Source organism: Hemiscyllium ocellatum, chromosome 4, assembly GCF_020745735.1.
Source record: "Hemiscyllium ocellatum isolate sHemOce1 chromosome 4, sHemOce1.pat.X.cur, whole genome shotgun sequence".
NCBI lineage: Eukaryota > Metazoa > Chordata > Chondrichthyes > Orectolobiformes > Hemiscylliidae > Hemiscyllium > Hemiscyllium ocellatum.
This window is the reverse complement of record NC_083404.1, coordinates 43,371,821-43,391,604: the sequence shown is the minus strand read 5'-3', so window position 1 is coordinate 43,391,604 and position 19,784 is coordinate 43,371,821. Positions and strand designations below refer to the sequence as shown.

Sequence of the window (19,784 nt, the reverse complement as noted above, 5' to 3'; positions counted from 1 at the left end):
CCTTCTGTTCAACTGCAACAAAGATAAAAGACAAAAAAAACTCAAGTTGGCATTTACATGTTCCTTTATATTTACTCTTCCTTTACATGTGGTGTATTCATTCTTTGAGGCTTGCTAAGCCATTGTCACAGAGATGGTCTATATTTAATATTGCTTGGAAAACTTGCGTTGGAAGAATTGTGGGAAAATGGGTTTACTTCAAGATTTGTAGAAATACCTGAGGTGGTTTCTTCAAAACAGGTTGTTGGAAAGTCAGATGGACGGTGAGGTTTATTTTCATAAGACTTCCTTGAAATGTAAACTGATAACTGCTTGCATTTCTGTAGACCAGTGCTGGCCTGTTTTGAATAGTGATTGTTTTGGAGAAAAGAATGCAAAGAACAACAAAAACAAATTGCTGGAAAAGCTCAGCAGATCTAACATCACCTGTGAAGAGAAATCAGAATTAATGTTTTGGGTCCAGTGACATTTCCTGAGAAGAACAAGCTGCCAAGATCATCTCTCCAGTTTCTAACAATAAATTATTCTTTTTGCCTAATTTAGTTAAGGCTGAAATGTATTATTTTTAGAGTGATTAAAAGGCAGGGATAAATGTATTGGTATTGTCAGTGGGCTAGTAATCATTAATGTTCTGGGGATACACATTCAAGTCCCACCGTGGTAGAGGATGCTATTTGAATTCTGGAAAATTTTGGGAAGTGATTGAAGGAACACCATGAAATTGTACCTCCTGAGCAACTTAGGTCTTTAAAATGGGCATCTAAACTAGTAATGCTGCCAAAAATATCACTGCAAACTTGTATGTGCAACTTGTTCTTCCTTGCTGAGTGATAACTGATTAATTCTATTTGAATAGTTTTTTTAACAAAAGCTCTGAATGTTGAAATGGCATGATAGTATGGATCTGAAAGATTGGTTTCTGAGATTTTACGACCATTTGAAAGACAGCAACTCTGATAATGCAAAACTTCTCCAGTACTGCCACTGGTTCTGTCAACCTCTCCGTGGTGCATAAGTGAGTGGGAATAAGTGTGCCAAGAGATCTCTGGCCCAGATCTTCCACAAAGCTACAGTTACCTTCTTCTCCAGCACTTCTGGCTGGGTCTCCTGCCTTGGCTTCAAATATCTGGGTGACCTGCCTTGTGGTTTGGCTCTGGATTGTTGGAGGTTGAGAGACGATTTACATCAATTTTAAGGACACTAATTGCCTAATCTTCCAAAGATTTTCAGGATACTACGTGAATGAGTAGGTGATGAAGTGGATAGAGCGAGTGAAGTAAACAGGTAGACTGGCAGGTGCGTTAAATGGTAGTTAGGATTGGGTTGGAGGGAGCCTGAGGTCATGGGGGATAGTTGGATGTTTGGGTGGGGGAAGTGAGTGGCAGTAATTAGTTAAGTTCTTTAGTGACTTGGAAGTTCGGAAAGGATTTTTTTTCTGTTTAAGCAACCATCCAGAATCTCTGACTACTAGAGACGTTTTGGACAGGTCCCAGTGAACAGGCAATCTGTCAGAAGTTCAATCCCTGACAATCTGTAAAGATCTATTGGGCGCCAGTTCAAAATTGTTTTGAGTCTCTTGGGCTTTGCAGGCGTAATAAACTTTAAGTCAAGCGGACTTGATTGAACAAGGTCAAAAAAGTGTGGCGCTGGAAAACTACAGCCGGTCAGACAGCGTCCGCGGAGCAGAAGAGTCGGTGTTTCGAGCATAAACGTTTCATCAGGAATGATTGAACAGGGGTTGAGTTGGGGAGGGGAATTGAAGGAAGCGGAACTCTGGTGCTGCTCTGCTGCGGGGGAACCGGTTCCTCGGTACATTGGGTGAGAAAGATGGAGGATTTCGGCTGCGAGTTTGATGATTCCGTCTTTGAATCGTATCGGGAAAGGAAGATGGTGTCCAGGATAAAGCTCGGAACATACAAAGCCAAACTCTGCGAGCCTCGGGTGAGAAGTTTTGAATTTAACTGGCGACCTATTGCCCCCAGCGGGAGTTCATAGGCAGTGTGCGTTGCACACATTGTCGTCCGACTGGAAACCAGATTGGAACGAGCCCTGGAGACTGAACTTTAAACCTTTCTTCTGTGGAGGGCTGGGGTGTTAGTTCAGTCGTGATGAAACAAGCAGATGCTGCAGGAACATAACTATTAATGATCTAAATTACAGCCTTCCTCAAATGCTTTCAATCTTTCCGAACTATTCTGGAGCAAATTCTAAACCTTAAGTCAATGTCAGATGTGACATCAGTGAGTAGAAGTTATAGTCAAAGAACAGCCCATTTATCAATTTACGCCGCACTACTCTTAAACCTTACCAGAGGCGTCAGTTCTGAAATTAATCAGCATAACAAGTATTCCCTGCTCCCTCCTGGGTGTGTGTTTCAGTGACTGTAATTTTAGGACTATTCATAATTTAAATTCAACATCTTTGTCCGTTAGCATTCTGTTCTGCACTTCCCTTTACGCGCTGAATTCATTTGTCTATTTTGATTACCATGCGATTGTCATGTTTGGATGCTTGTTTATTGGCTCTTTGATGTAAGCTACACTATAACGCAGTTTTCGGACTGCGAAATGCTTCTTGAATAAAACACTTGTTGTTATTTGGCTTCCTCTAAAATGCACCCAAGTATTCACTCCAGCTACTCCCTATGGAATATTGAGATATAGATGAGATGGTAGGTGGTTTGTAGGAGGTACAAACCTAGTCAATGGGTCAAGGAGAGGTAGTTGTCAGTATGAATGCTCAGGGCTTGGTTCTTTAGTTATAGAAGGGTTAGGTAGGATTTCTTGTCAAAGGACCTGGAGCATTTGGAGGGTTCTGAGGAGCAGGGGAATTGTCAAAAGAAGTTCAGATTATCCAAGTAATATTCTCCTGCACAAATTCTGTTTAATAGCATAAAAATTTGGCTGGTTGTTAGGTTTTATTTTAATTACTAGTGCTTTTTGAAGAAATTTGACTGAAAAAAATCCATTTGATCTCATGTCTCTGAATACAATAATTTCTACTGTAGTTTGTCTAAATGAGTCATAAAACTCAAACAGTAAAACAAGAGGCCATTCAGTCCATCATGTGTGTACTAGCTCGTTGAAGAAGCTTGACAATTACTTCTGTTCCCTGCACTTTCCATCACAGTTTGGCAAATATTTTCTATGAAATATTTATCTCATTCTCGTTCTAAAGTTATTCTTAAATTTGCTTTCACTGCCCTTTCAAGTGGCACATTTCAGATCTTAATAACTTGCTGCACAAAGAAAGAATGGTTCATTTGTCAACTAACATTTTAACATAAAAATAGCCCTTTTATAAAACACAACTTGGAACTCTGGTATTGTTTCCTAATATAGGTATCATACTTAAAGAGGACCTTGGAGTGGGTACACAGGACATTTGTTTTAGCATAGTTAACAAAGATGCAAAATATAGAGACATACAACATGAAAACAAACCCTTTGGTCCAACCTGTCCATGTTGACTAGATATCCTAAATTGAACTAGTCGGATTTGCCAGCTTTTGGCCCACGTTCCTCTAAACCCTTCCTATTCATGTACCCATCCAGATGCCTTTTAAATGTTGTAATTGTACCAGCCTCCATTACTTCCTCTGGCCGCTCATTCCATACACGCACCACCCTCTGCATGAAAAAGTTGCTCCATATGCCCTTTTAAATCTTTCCCCTCTCGCCTTAAAACTACACCCTCTAATTCTGGATTCCCCCACCCCAGGGGAAAAAAACCTTGTCTATTTATGCTACCCATGCCCCTTATGATTTTATAAATCTTTATAAGGTCACTCCTCAGCCTCCAATGTTCCAACGAAACGGCATCCAACTTATTCAGCCACTCCCTATAGCTCAAACCTGGCAATATCCTTGTAAATGTATTCTGAACCCTTTCAAGTTTCGCATCATCTAAAAATAAAAATGTCTTCCTGGTAGTGAAAACAGATTTTCCTTAGTTGCTCCTGTTAAAAATTTTTAATAATTTGGAATGCCTGCTTTAAATCTTCCATTAAACTATTCTGGTCTAAGCAGACTGATCCTAGTTTCTAATATCTCTGAATATAATTGATGTCTAGCATCCCTCTTAAACATGCTAATAAATCTCCTCTGCACCCACTCTACGTCCTTCCTAAAGAATGTATTTAGAATGAGACACGATATCCACCTGAGTCTCGAGCAATATTCCTAACAGCTAATATAGCATTTGTTACATTAAGACTATATTAATTTTTATATTCTTTGTTTTTTGAAAGTTGGGTTGGCTGATGTGAAAACCTACCAGCAATGTCTATGTCACAAACTGCCATGAATTAATAACTCTGCAGGAGACTTTATTTTAGAAAAAACTCTGCTTCAGTTTCAGTGTGTATTGCCTCTGATATCTTGTAGTGGTTCTGGGGTGAAATCTGCATAGCTGATGATGTGGAGAAGCTGACTGCACTGAAGTTTCGTGGAGATCTGGCGTTCAAGCATCAGGATTATCAGGTATCCAAGAACCTGGAAAGTTCGCCTTAACCAAGGAAAGTTCAGTAACCTGTAATACTACTATTTTTTTCAAAGGCCAATTTCAACTTTAGAACAGTGGAGTGCAGAAATGTTGGAAGTACACCGTCATCTCACTACCATTATCGGGACGGCTGTGGTGCATTACATAGAACATTGTCAACAAAATTTTAATTGTGGGGCACAATGCACACTTGTTTCTAGGGGATATGTAGATTTTTGTTGAAGATGGATTTTGGCTGTGACAGCTTTTAATAACAGTTGCATTGATAATTGTAAACAATGACTTGATCGCAAGATACTGTAAAATGTGTACTTTACTGCACCTTTTCTTTCCCAGAAAGCATTGTGTGAATACTCCAGTAGCCTGGCACTTGTTCCAGAATCAAATATTGCTCTCAGAAGAGATCTACAGGAGGCTCAAGCTCGATGCCTTTGCTTTCTTGGCAGATCTGATGATGCCTTGGATATAGCACAAACATTGGTTGGTCTTAACACCATTTTAAATTTTGCAGTGTTATGAAGCAGTGTTTGTAATCAAAAATACAGGGTTTGTTTCACAAAACACTGAAATGTCAACTGCAATTCAGTAGGTAAGATTTCTCACCCTTTGACTCAGAAGATCTGGGTTTCATGTTCCATGATGAGACTTGAGCATATAATCCAAGCTGACACTCAGATTGATGTATTGTTCTGAGCTTCACCTTTTGGAGCTGTTAGACCAAAGCCCCTTCTACCCCTTCAGATGAATGTCAAATATCCCTTGGATAACCAAAATAAAAACAAAAAACTGAGGATGCTGAAAATCAGAAGCAAGAACAGAAATGTCTGAGAAAATGCAGCAGATGTAGCAGCATCTGGGGAGACAATATAGAGTTAAAGTTTCAGTCTAGGGACCTTCTTCAGAATCTTACTTTGTCTGCACATGCTGCCAGACCAGTTGAGTTTTTTCAACAATTTCTGTTTTGTATCCCATGGATACAGGAAGAGCAGGAAAATATTTGATATCCAAGACAACATTTAACTCTCAACCAGCATGACTGTACCAAATTTATCTGGTCAGTATCCTCTTGCTTTTTGTGCAACCTTGATTTCCATATTTCCTCCATTACAGCAATAAACTCAGTGGATTGTAAATGCAGTTAGGCAAAATGTGTGATAATTATGTAATAAAAGAGAAACTTTCCTAGCTATGGGAAAGCAGTGGGATTGGGACTAATTGGATAGCTCTTCTACAGAGTGTTGGCATGGCACAGTAGGCTAAATGGCACATTGCATACAAGATAAATGCTAATTTAAATGCAACATTAAGCAACTTGTGGTTTTTATATGTATTAATAACTTCGATATTGTCTTCATTCTAATCTGTTGCTATTTTTACTCTGTCTACTAGAGATCTGAGATAACCAACACAGACCATCTCACTACAGTTCTTAACCTGGATATTCTCATCTATCATAATGCTGGAAACCTGTCTGAAGAGCTCAGCTGTTTACAACAGTTAATTTCCATGCACACACTCAATCCGTGGTACTGGAAGAAGCTAGCTGAGTGTTACCTTGGGCATGCTCAAGTCTTACTGTCTGCGACAATGTCAGTTGTCCCATTGTGTAAGGAAGGATATTGCCTTAAAATATTAGAAAAGTCAACTATAGAAACAGCAACATCTAAAACCAAAGATGACTGTGCACAAGCTGAACCATTAAGCAAAAATCCTTGTGTGCAAGTGAATTGTGAAAGGCGAATAAACCTCATGAGGAATGCATTCAAGGCGGAAAACTCTGGCCTAACGTCTGCAAGAAATTTAAAGCAGTCATGTGGAGGAGGCAATGTAGTATCTGCTTATTCAGTTGTTGGTGATAGCACTGAAGTCGATTCCAAAAGAGGGCAGCACTTGAAGGATCTGTGGCTGTTCGCATGTTCCTCCTTTGTAAGAGCGAGGTAAATATGTAACAGGCGAATGACCTAAAAGAAAATAACAGTGAATGAAAAATTGAGAAATGAAAACGTATGTCAAATATTTCAATTTGGAGAAAGTGAGGACTGCAGATGCTGGAGATCAGAGCTGAAAAATGTGTTGCTGGAAAAACGCAGCAGGTCAGGCAGCATCCAAGGAGCAGGAGAATCAACGTTTCGGGCATAAGCCCTTCTTCAGGGCTTATTTTTCAAATATTTCAATTTGACTATTTAGATAAAATTGTCCTCCTTTCTGGCTCAGCTTGACTGCTTTGGATTAATAGTTACCTTGTTATTAGTAAATATAGATTCTGGAAAGGTTCCACTCGGAAAATAACTAATATGACTCTTTTATTCAAGGAAGGAGGAAGGTAGAAAGAGTGAAATTTTAGATCCATTAGCGCATCATATATGAGGGAAATGTTGGAAACAATCATTGAAATTATAACTGGGCAGTTTGAAAAACTCAGTAATCAGGAAAAGTCAGCATGATTTTGTGAAATGGCAATCATGTCCAACTAATTTATTTAAATTCTTTGAAGGCGCAATGTGCTGTTAATAAAATGAAGCATGTTGATCTATTGTACTTGGGTTTCCAAAAGCATTTAACAAGGTTCAACAAAGATCTTACACCATAAGTTAAGAGCTCGGGGTGCAGGGCTAACTTATTAGCAAAGAGTGAAAATTGGCTAACTGGCAGAAAACAAAGTATTTATGGACAGTCTTTTTCAAATTGGCAGAATGTGATGAGTAGAGTCCTCCAGGTGTACATGCTGACTGTCAATTTTTTTCAATTTATGTTGATGACTTACATGAGGGATTTTTGATTTAATTTGATTTATTATTGTCACGTGTACCAAGGTACAATTAAAAGTATTATTTAGCGTAATATGCAGACAAATCATGCCTTACATAAATACATAAGGGTAATAGAATGCAGAATATAGTGTGACAGCTGTAGAGAAGGTACAAAGAAAAACCATCCCTAATATATGAGAGGTCTGATAACATTGGGAAAGAAGCTATTCTTGAACCTGTTGGTACACGTTTTTAAACTTTTGTATCCCCTGCCCAGTAGAAGAGGATGGCAGAGAGTATAACCATGGTTGGAGGAGTTTTTCATTATGTTGGCTGCTTTCCTGAGGCAGCAGGAAGTATAGTGTCAAAATCATGGTGGCTGAAGTTACCAGCATAGGTAGGAAAATATGTTGTAAAGGTTAACCTGATTATAGATAGGTTAAGTGAGTGAGCCGACATTTGGCAGATAGAATATTAAGTATGAAAATGTGTAGTTCTTCATGGGTGACGCAGTGGCTCAGTGGTTGTCAGCACCACTGTTTCACAGTGCCAGGGACTCTGGTTTAATTCCAGCCTCGGGCGATTTGTTAAGTTTGCATATTCTCCCCTGCCTGGATTTCCTCTGAGTACTCCGGTTTCTTCACGGTCCACACATGTGCGGGTTAGGTTGGTTGGCCATGCTAAATCGCCCATAGGTCCAGGAATGTGCAAATTAGGTGGATTAGCCATGGAAAATGCAGGGTAACAGGCTTGAAAGTAGGTCTGGATGAAAATTAGGGATCACCTTTTCTGCTTTTAGGACAGAAGTGAGGAAATTGTTTTCTCACAGCTCTGTCTGCCTCTGGTGGTGGGGTCTTTGAGCATTTTTAATTCAAAGGTAAATAGATTTTTGTAGTGCAAAGGAATCAAAGATCAGACATTATGGAGGGTTTGCAGGGCTGGAGGAGATTAAGTGATAAGGATGGGCAAAGCCATGAGAAGTTTTAAAAGGAAGGATATAAATATTAAAATCAAGACATTATTTGACTTAGAGTAAATAGGTCAGTGAGCATAGTCAACAGGAAATCAGGACATTAAAAAGCAGCATTTAGGATAACCTCAGGTTTGCAAAGCATAGCATGTAGGAGGCTGGTTAAGGCTATGTTGGAATAGTCGAGAAGTAGTGAAGGCAGTAGTGAGGGTTTCAGCAGCTGATAAACTGAGGAGATGGGCAGTATTGTGGAGATGGAAACAGGTGATCATAGCAATGGCACAGAAATATGGTTGGAAGCTCACCTTGATCCAAAGGACACCAAGGGTGGAAAACAGTTTGCATCAGTCTGAACACAATTGCCAGGAGGGAAAGGAATGGATTCAGTAGCAAAGGATTAAAGGTTATAATAGGGGTCCAAAGACAAAACCAAATTTTAGCCATTCTGAGATGAGTTCTCACTGGTACCAATGAGGTTGAACTGTGAATTTTATGTGTTATTAACTACATGCTGCAGTTTGCTTTACAATATGAAAAATTAACCAGTGAAATCCATCTTTGTGCAGACTTCTGTTGCAGATGGTGAAGGCACAACAGGCCTCCTTCGTCTTAGAGAGGAACCTAACTGTCCAACAGGAGATCAAGCAGGAACTTGGCAATCTGGAGTTGAGTGAAGAGGCGCTGAATGCAATAAGTAAGGTAGCTTGATGTTTTATATTTCTATAAACAGTGTAAGTAAGTTGTTTAAATTTCTATGTCCTGTGTTTGGACACATCATGAGACTTGGGATTCCTATTCATTAACCACAGATGTTGAAAATAAACGCTGGCATTTCCTCTCTAAACCTCTAGCCCCCCAGATGTTTTTTAAAGCCTACCTTTTTGATGAAAGATTTGATCACTTGATATGGCCTCGGTGTCTGATAATCACACTTATGAAAGATCAGGGAGCAACATAACACATTACAAATTTACGACATTAAAGTATAATGTATAACTTGTATAAATGCAAGTTGTTGAGCTGTACTTTCTTAAAAACAGGTCAACAAATTCAGTGTAATACCCGTTTTTAAAATGGTTTTGTGAAAAAATTTATTTCCAGATGAGTGCTTTGAGACACTCAAGATCAAATCCCAAGGACAGATTTATACAGGCACCATGGTAGATTGCATTAAAGTGTTGAGACTTGGTTACTGCATTAAATAAAGAAATTGTTCAATGTTGTAATATGAATATAATATGCTTGGTTTTCTGGAGCAAAATTCATCTTCATCCAAACCCATTTTGTGCAAAGGTTAACTTCATCTGGTGCTACATTGAAGAAGATACTGTAATTATGATAATAAATACTGAACAGTTCAACAAAGCTTTTGTAGAGAGTACAAAAACAAATTAGTGATGGCAAACTTTTCTAAAACACTGGCCAGCACTGACTTGGAGTGACTAGAGAAGTTAGATTTACGCTCTGCAAAGCAGAAAAAGCTAAAACGTGATCTAATTGGGCTGTTCAAAATTGAATGGTGCTTTGATATAGTAGATGGTGAAAAACTATTTCCTGTCATGATGGAGCAGTAACCAGGGTCACCAGAATAAAATAATTGGCAAAGTAAGCTGGAGGGAGATGAGAATTTTTTTAATGTAATGTGTTTTGTGATCTAAAGTGCACTGCCTGAAAGGTTAGTAAAAGCAAATGCAATAGTAATATTTGGAAGGGAATTAGATAAGGTTTGAAGAAGAAAACAAACCTGCAAGGTTACAGGGAAAGAGCAAAGAGAGTGGAGCTAATTGGAAAGATCTTTGAAAGTGTCAGCATTAGCATGATGCACTGAATGGACTCCTGCCTTGTCAGGTTCTTTAAAACTGTAATGTTCTTAATTAGATAAGCATTTCTGATATTTTATTGTGTATTTGTTGCTGAATAACATATATTGATAGGATAGTGAAGAAGTTGTTTGGTATGGTTTCCTTTATTGGTCAGTGTATTGAGTACAGGAGTTGGGAGGACATGTTGCAGCTGTACAGGAAATTGGTTAGGCCACTGTTGGAATATTGCATGCAATTCTGGTCTCCTTCCTATTGGAAAGATGTTGTGACACTTGAAAGAGTTCAGATAAGATTTACAGGGATGTTGTCAAGGTTGGAGGATTTGAGCTTTCGGGCGAGGCTGAACAGGCTAGGGCTGTTTTCCCTGGAGTGTCGGAGGCTGAGGGGTGACCTTATAGAGGTTTTCCCTGGGGTGGGGAAGTCTAGAACTAGAGGGCATAGGTTTAGGGTGAGAGGGGAAAGATATAAAAGAGACCTAAGGGACAACTTTTTCATGCAGAGGGTGGTACGTGTATGGAATAAGCTGCCAGAGGAAGTGGTAGAGGCTGGTACAACTGCAACATTTAAGAGGCATTTGGATGGGTATATGAATAGGAAGGGTTTGGAGGGATATGGGCCGAGTGCTGGCAGGTGGGAACTAGATTGGGTTGGGTTATCTGGTCAGCATGGACAGGTTGGACTGAAGGGTCTGTTTCCATGCTGTAAATCTCTATGACTCTATTAGATGTTGATTTAGTTATACTACTATTGTGTTGAAAGACAGTAAATAGTAATAGCAGATATGCATTAGCTGTGGACCCAAATTTTCATGTTTTTAATGGTTGTGGTGGGGTTTTAAAGTCTGCTTTAATCCAGTAGTTTTAGTTGATTCCATACCATTCTAGAATAGTACATGGGATAATCTTTTAATTGATTGATAAACTGTTAAAACTTCCTAGTTTTGAGTTGAGGTTGCAAAGATGTGGAATATGTTACTTATGCACATTGCCTTCAAACTTGCCTCACTGACAGGTGGAGGAATGAGCTCAAAACTGTAACCATCTGAGGGTGTGTCACAGTATCAGAGTGCCTCTCTGAGACTCACTGAAATGTGATTTTGTCTTTGCATGAACCTTTTTTTCTCCCTGGTGAAAATACTTGACAGGTTTAAGTTTTCAGTCACATCTTTATGACCAGCTCTGATCAAATATTGTCAAGCAAGTGTGACTGGCCCCAAGGAATCATGTGACCGTCTCAGTTAATTTATTCAAGTACTATATTATATGACAGCATGTTCATCGAGTGTGTGGTTTTGGAAAAGCCCAGCAGGTCAGGCAGCAGCCGAGGAGCAGGAAAATCGACGTTTTGGGCAAAGGCCCTTCACCAGGAATTAGGTTAGCCTAGTGGTAATGTTACTGGGCAAGCAATTTAAAGGCTTTGCTGAATAATTCAGAAAACAAAGCCTTTAACTCCTGCTAATTTGAATTCTTAAAAAAAAATTCTAACTAACCATGATGATTCACAAAGAAACTTACAATGCTTACCCATGTGGGCTCAGAGAAACCAGGGAGAGTTAGCAAGTGTTGTTCTTGCCATTACACCACACCCTGAGAATGAACATAGCACAGAGACATAGAGATAGACAGCATGGAAACAGGCTATTCAGTCCAACCCGTCCATGCCGACCAGATATCCTAACCTAATCTAGTCCCATTTGCCCATATCCCTCTAACACCTTCCTATTCATATACCCATCCAGATATAAATGTTGTAATTGTACCAGCCTCCACCACTTCCTCTAGCAGCTCATTCCATGCATGCACCACCCTCTGTATGAAAACAATTGCCCCTTAATTCCCTTTTAATTTTTTTCCTCTTCACCCTAAATCCATGCCTTCTATTTCTGGACTCACCCAACCTAGGGAAAAGACCTTGTCTATTTACCCTATCCGTGCCCCTCATGATTTTATAAACCTCTATAAGGTCACCCCTCAGCCACTGACGTTCCAGGGAAAACAGCCCCAGCCTATTCACCTCACTCAGCCTAATCTAAGTAAAGTTCTTGGAGCCAGGTAAATCATGAAAACTCCCTTACATGTGGCCAAATGTTTTACTGTGGCTCATGGATTGCCCACCATTTGAAAAGATTGCAAATGTTATGTAGATTTTTGCACAACTTTGAACTTTAGCTTGGCTCAGCTCATGATTGACTTGGCACTGGGTCAGATGATTCTTGTGTATCTTGCTCACTCACACTCATCCATTTACCTTTGACATTCTATGACATTACTAAAACTGAATCTCCCACTATCAACATTCTGGGGGTTAACAATAATCAGAAACTGAACTGGACCATAAACTGTTATTAGCACAGGTCAGAAGCTCATAATTCTGCAGCAAGTAACTCATGTCCTAACTCCTCAAAGCCTGTCCACCATCCACAAGGCACAAATTGGAGTGTAATGGAATCCTAATAGACAAAGCAGCCTGCTTGATTGGCAACACATCTGCCATCTTTTACATTTGCTTCCTCTGCCACTTCCTCTGCAGCAGTGTGTATACTGTCTACAAAATATGCTGCAGAAACTCACCTTCGATTACACCTTCCAAATCCATAACATCTACCACCTAGAATGATAAAGGCAGCAAATGCATGCTGACATCATCATGTCAAGTTCCCCTCCAATCCACACACCATTCTGACTTGAAATGATATCACTGTTCCTTCATTGATACTGGCCAAATCATATAGCTCTTTTCCTAATAGCAGTATGATATCCCTACATCCTAAGAACTGCAGTGTTTAAAGAAGAGGGCTCACTCCTTATTACCTCCTCAAATGTAATAAAGAATGGTCAATAAATGTTGGTCAAGTAAGTGAAGCCTAAATCCTATGAATGAAAAGACAAGTACAGGCAATTGACTGAGATTAACATTTCCATGCTGTACTGAGGGTTTGCTGCTCTGTCAGAAATGCTGTTCTTTGGTTGATCTTTCTAGACATATGTTCAGATCTGTTTCAAAGTGGTGTTTTCTTCCTCCCTGTCCTGATATCATCAGACTAACCATTTTATTTGTTGCTTGTGGGCAATTGCAGCAGACAATATTTATTGAGATAATGAGTCTTTGCTATTGAAAGTGAGTCATAGTACATGAAGTCTTTGTGATGTTTCTGCCGGATGTGAAGAGATGTTAGATGAATTCAAATCCATCTTTGTGGTATTTTCTACAAAACCAGTGTTTCTCTTGTTTAATTATATTTTATGTCAAATCCATTGGGAGATCGTATTAATTCTAAAGGATAGAATAGTCAAGACATGTAGTGCACATTTGGTGTGGTTTCTTTGTGTTGGATAGTTTAAAGCTCAGGCTGGAGAACAGAATGTACAATTCCTTTTAGACCAGATCAAACTGTCATGGCCCCAAAACATATGCATGTAATTTGATCTAAAATGCACCAGGAACTTTGGATATGAGCCCAGTGTATTAGCAAACAGTATAGTGCAGTTTAGCAAAGCTTCAAGTTTGTCCTGTGCAAGAGACAGGAATTGTTTTGGCCTGTTCTCTAAATAAAAGAGTTTACTCTGTACTTCAATTACTGTAGCTCCATTTTTATGCATGGGATGTAAACATTCATGAGAAAAATTCCAGGGATGAGGAGCCTCAGTTGTGAAAGTAGATTTGAGAAGTTAGGAATATTTTCTGCATAGAAAAGAAGATTGAATTGAGGTTGAGGGGAAAATTGGTAGAGGGATTCAAAATGATGACTGATCTAGATAGAATAGATAGGAAGAAACTGTTCCCACCTGTAAAAGGATTGAGAATATGAAGGCACCAATTTAAAATAATTGGCAGATGAAGCAAAAGTACTTTGAGAAAACCTTCAATGCCATGAGTTGTTAAGAGGTTGAATGCACTGTTGGAGACTGTGCAGTGGAGACAGGTTTAAATGAAGCAGTCTGTAGGGAACTAGACTGTTAACTGGAAAGGAAACGTGCAGGTTCATTGTGTGAAGGCCTGGAAATTGCACTAAGTGAGTTCCTTATTCAAAGGTCTGGTGCAGATACATGGACAAATGGCCACATTTGATGATGTAACAATTCTGTGATTTAACCTTGTCAAAGGAATATCATTGTAATTTTTTAAATGCAAAACATCCTTAATTCACAGTACCTTCACAAAGACCTCCTGTTGCTTCAGTGCAGTGATGATGACACAACATTTCGTTTGGGGGTCAGAGATGTAGGCAGTGAACAACTATGAGATTTGAGTATCTCATCAAAAACCAGTGAGCTTCTTGCAAAACGAGAACTTGTTGCGAGAGGGCATTTTGAGAATTTTACACTTGAAATACATTCAAAATTTAAAAATTGTTGAAAACAGCTATCCAGTTTATTTCAAAGTACAAGAAAGAGTTCAGAAACTTGCCTGAGATCTGATTAGCCTTATCTTGACAGGATCATTTAGGACAGTTTTATAGTTGCCCTTGAAGCATTTGTCATTTGCGCCAATTTCTTTCTGCAGCTGTCAATTATATTTTATGTCAAATCCATTACACTGGGCATCATAGACTCAAGATAAGGGATCAGCCATTTAGGACTGAAATCGCTGCTGTTGTTGTACACTGTTAGAATTCCCTACCCTGGGATGTTCAGTAAATTAAATATATTCAAGACAGAAATCAAGAGATTTTTGGATGCTAAGCCTTTTGATGAATGAGTTCCATGTTCCCATTAATCTGTGTATGGATATTTCACCACTAGATAATTAGCTCATGTTTTAAAATTATTTGTCTTTGTTCTGGACTTCACCCCCTGCCCCTGGCTGAAGAAGTAGTATTTTTATCAGCCCAGCTGAATCCCTTGATCATTGTAAAAGCCCAAATTAGAACATCTCAAGCCTTACAAGTAAAGGAAATGTAAGTTGAGGTTATACAACCTCAAAATGAAACCTTTTAAGCTCTGGAATGACGCAGATCTCACATTGACAAAATTCCTCCGAATCTGTGTTTTTGCAACAGTGATAACTTCGGCCCATTTGCAGCAGTAATTTTTAGTTAACCCTAATCAGAGTTATAGCTTGAGAGACATGAATGTGGGAAATGTTACAGAATATACTGTTCACAGCTACATAGGAAATGTTGCAAAGGGTGATCCACAGCTGGAACCAGGTGGTAACAACATATAGTGAGTTGTTTTATTCATTAACAGAATTACAATGTCACTGGCTAGGCTGGCATTTATTGCTTATCCGTAATTGCCTAGAGAGCAATTAAGAATCAGCCACCTTGCTGTGGGTCTGGAGTCACTTTTAGACCAAGTAAGGATGGCATTTTCCTTAAAGGAAAATTGTCCTTCCCTAAAGGGCATTAGTGAGCCAGATGTATTTTTACCGACAATCAACAATGGGTTCATGGTCATTATTAGACTCTTAATTGCAGATGTTTTATTGAATTCAAATTCTACCACCTGCTGTGGTGGGATTTGAACCCAGATCCTCAGCACATTACGTGGTTCTCTGGATTGATAATCCACAATAACACCAGTAGGATGTCACCTCCCTCAAACCCTTTTCTACATTTCACGTGGTTCAATTCTGTGGTTGGTTAGAGAGGCAACTGTTTTATTTTACACATTACACTGCTGTTAAGTATAAGAGCCAATTTGAGACAGTCCGTCCATTCGGCCCATACTGGCTGTCAGTAGTACATACTGGTCAGTCCTATTTTTCCCCACCACCACCCCCACCCCATGCCTGTCCCACCTCCAATCACTGTCCCCTAGCCCCATAAACTTATTTCCCTCAATATTCATTCAATTTCCTTTTGAAATCCTTATCTCCACTTCTGTTCCTTCATTTCCTTCTTTATGTCCTAAGAGTAAGAAGCAATCATCTTAAGAGTAAGAAGCAATCTTATTAAATCATTAAAAATTCTTGATGGTAAGTGCAGGACTGATGTTTTCCCCGAGTTCAGACCAGTCGTAGAGTCTTAGAATAATGGAGGAGAAAGTGAGGACTGCAGATGCTGGAGTACCAGAGTTGAAAAATGTGGTGCTGGAAAAGCACAGCAGGTCAGGCAGCATCCTCGGATGCTGCCTGGTCTGCTGTGTTTTTCCAGCACCATATTTTTCAACTCTTAGAATAATGGATAAGACATCTATGACTGAGATAATGTGGAACCTCTTCACGCAAAAGGTGGTGAACCTTTGAAATTCTGTACTCCAAATCATTGACTTTATGCAAGACAGCTTTCTAGATGTTAATGATATCAAGAGAAAATCAACCTTGACCTAGTGGCAAGGTCAACAGGATCCTGGTTAACAAGGATAAACATTTTGAAATTGAGATGTTGCTGTGTGCTATTCAGTATAAGCTATTGTATATGATTCTGTTTACTAAATCACTCAAGTGCTGTCTGCTTGCAATACCACATTTCCATTCTTTCATTCGTTAAACTGTGCTTTGTTAGTACATTTTACTCTTACAAGATAAATTAAATTAAACTTTTTTTCCTAGGCTGCCAACCCATTACTGTTTCTTTACACCTTTCAGTTCTTATTGGCCCCATGGTGCAAGCAGTGTTTAGACATGTTCCTATATCAAAGACAACCCCTGAGTAAATGCTATTCAGAACAATGACTTTTTCATCATCGTGACTCCATAACTCAGTTGAAACGATGGAAAGATTATAATATTAATTACCCTTTAGTAACCATCTCTCAGCACCTGAATAGGCTGCAGGACATTAAATTGTTTCCTCCACCAGCTTATCCTTACAACCTGCTGCTTTTTATCTCTTTAAAATTTCCTTATATGCTACCTATTTCGAGAACACTGTACTATATATTTCTAACTTTTATTTCAGACTGCTATCTTATACTAGTGTACGGATTTATACTTTTTAAAAACATATTAAATAGGGCTGCTACCCCAATTAAGGAACTTACTTTCAAAACAGCACTTCCGTGAAACTGCGTGCATGAATGTGTAGGAACTGTCAAAAACTGGCAATAATAGATAAAATCTCATGCCCCAACTATGGGAGATCAGTTTAATATACAGTATACTTTTGTCAGTACACGTTTTTTTTTTAACTTGTCTATATCATATAGGCCTAGTATTTTTACTAACATTACTAACTTTAAAGACAAGAGGCCGAATGCCTCTTAATTGTGCAAGCCCAGACCAGACAGATATTCTAATCCCATCAGGTGTAACAGCCTGCATTTAGCAAGTGCATAACTCCTGCATCCGCATGACAGATGTCATGCAAATATATGTGTAATAGATACAACTATTGGGCCAAAGGGCCTGTTTCCACACTGTAGGAAATCTAATCTAATCATTTAACTATGTGACACCATAGTGCTAAAATTTTAGTATATGTAAAAACTGTATAAAAAAGGCTACTGTATAGCTATTTTGGATTCCATTGCCACCTCGAACTGAGCCACTGAAGACACTCAATAAAGAGGCTGTTTTCACCACTCACTGATCTCAGTTGCTTTTGAACACGATCCCACATTCAGGGAAATTAGCAAAAAGAGCAAAAGGGAAATAAGGCACTGGTTCTAATGTAGCAAGTGTTACAATTGGGAATGTGCTATTAGGCGGGATACAGAGAGCAGATTCAGTTGCAACTTTTATAAAGGATTTGGATAAATACTTGAAAGAAGGAAATTTGCAGAGCTGTGAGGAAAGGGCTTGTGAATAAGACTAATTAGAAAGCTCTTTCAAAGAGCCATCATGAGTACAATGAGCCATACTCCCACCTCTGTAATATGATTCTATGAAATTTATATTGTAAGTATAGTATTTTGTTTTTAATGTAAATATTAATCCTTCGTTTGCTCTCTCAGGTGATGGCGGAGGACCTGCTGCTGGACAGGTTTAAAAATGGCGCAGAGACTGAAAAGCCTGCAACACTTTCCAGTTCATCCTCACTGAACTGTGTTGCCATCGAGTCAGGCTCCGATTTTGAGCAGAGGTGGTTTAAAAAGCTCCGATATGAATCCTTCTGCTGTCCCATGTGGAAGTAAAACAGGCTGAGAAGGTTAAAAATGTCACTGAATTACATTGATCTCTGCCAAGGATTGTGAAAGTGACCTTGTGTTTATAGTGGATGATGAAGAAACTCAAGCAGAGGCCACTTGGCTGAAAGAAAACAACACCTGCTTGCAACAGAATGGTGAAAATGCTAATCGTACATTCGCCAAAACTTGACAAGCCATCTTACCTCTGCAGACTTTAGGAGTGAGTTCCATATCCCATGTCGCTTGTATCTCGCTGGTTTCCCATACCTCTGTTTTTCCACATTGGAATCCAGTCTCTGAAATTACCTGACAGCTATGATGTGATTTTTGCAGCTGTAGAAGTTCTGATATAAGCACAATGGCTTCACAATAATGTGCAGAGAAATGTTCATATCTGTGATGTTAATTTTTATATTTAAGATATGCTGGAAGAGCATTACTCTTTCAATATTTTTATCTTCTTAAAATTTTAGTTTTATTCATATTTTTCTAACTGTAGGAAAAGTTAGTTTCTCTAAATTAAAGCTGTTTTATCATTTTCTAGTATTTCTTCATGATTTCATTTGTATCTATGTCATCTTAACATAAGTACATCAATATATAATGTGACCATATATCCTGGTTTTTCGTTAACTCTACCAGTGTCCTGAGAGTTTCCTAAAACCAGTTCAAATATTCTTGTTTTCATCTGTTTTTGTCAAATGTAAGTTCAGCCTTGAGGAGGGAATCTTTGTGAAACTTCATCCCTATTCTTAATGTTTAGGAATGGTGAGGCTTGGCCAGGAGTGTGTTGGAACAGCTGAGTTGTGAGGTTAAGAACTTTCAGAAATATCTTTCTGCAATCCCTTGTAGATATGATTTAATGTCATAGAATCTATGACTTAAAGAGGTTTATAAAATCACAAGAGGTATGGATAGGAGAATAGGTGAAGGTCTTTTTCTGAGGGTGGGGGATTCGAAAACTAGAGGATATAGGTTTATGGTGAGAGGGGAAAGATTGAAAAAGGACCTGAGAAATAATTGCTTCACAAAGAAGGTGTCTGAGCTGTCAGAGGAGGTGGTGGAGATGGGTACAATTACGATATTTAAAAGGCATCTGGGAGGGTATGTGAATGGGAGGGGTTTGGAGGCATATGGACCAAATGCTAACAAATGGAACTAGGTCAGATTGAGATGTCTGGTCAGCCCGTATGAATTGGACTGAAGGATCTGTTTCTGTGCTATATTACTCTGAGAAAATATTACATCAAATATATATACTTTCATATGGTGGAAATATTTGCAATTTTGTACTTCATAGATATTTATGTTGCACAGTAATTGCATTTCAGAGATTGGGCATTTATTTGGGAAATTTAATCCCATGTTACTGTTGAATGATGTTATTCAACCCAAATCAGCCAGCCTGATGTATTTTCCATCATGCTAAAAATAAGGACTTCTTCAATACAACAAAAACATGATCGTATCTCTGCTCATATTGTGACTGTAACCCAGATGTTTGAAAAATTAATTTTCTTGCCAGAGTTGGAGGCTTTGAGCTATAGGGAGAGGCTGAATAGGCTGCGGCTGTTGTGCCTGGAGGCTGAGGGGTGACCTTATAGAGGTTTACAAAATTGTGAGGGGCATGGATAGGATAAATAGACAAAGTCTTTTCCCTGGGGTGGGGGAGTCCAGAACTAGAGGGCATAGGTTTAGGGTGAGAAGGGAAAAATTTAAAGGGGAC

General features: G+C 38.9%; 1 protein-coding gene across 2 annotated transcripts; it reads left to right on the top strand.

Annotated features, from left to right (window-relative positions):
- Positions 1 to 1,774: 1,774 nt before the first annotated feature.
- On the top strand, positions 1,775 to 18,453 carry zgc:101716 (uncharacterized protein LOC492784 homolog). 2 transcript variants are annotated; one of them, XM_060824241.1, is made up of 6 exons: positions 1,775 to 1,941; positions 4,386 to 4,481; positions 4,840 to 4,983; positions 5,893 to 6,440; positions 8,790 to 8,922; positions 17,885 to 18,453. In XM_060824241.1, exons 1-6 carry the CDS (start codon positions 1,828 to 1,830, stop codon positions 18,062 to 18,064), a joined length of 1,215 nt encoding a protein of 404 aa, XP_060680224.1. In that variant the 5' UTR covers positions 1,775 to 1,827; the 3' UTR covers positions 18,065 to 18,453. The 2 variants fall into 2 exon arrangements, with proteins under 2 accessions (XP_060680224.1, XP_060680225.1); XM_060824242.1 differs by having other exon boundaries at positions 8,790 to 8,917; positions 17,885 to 18,004.
- The last annotated feature ends 1,331 nt before the right edge of the window (positions 18,454 to 19,784 follow it).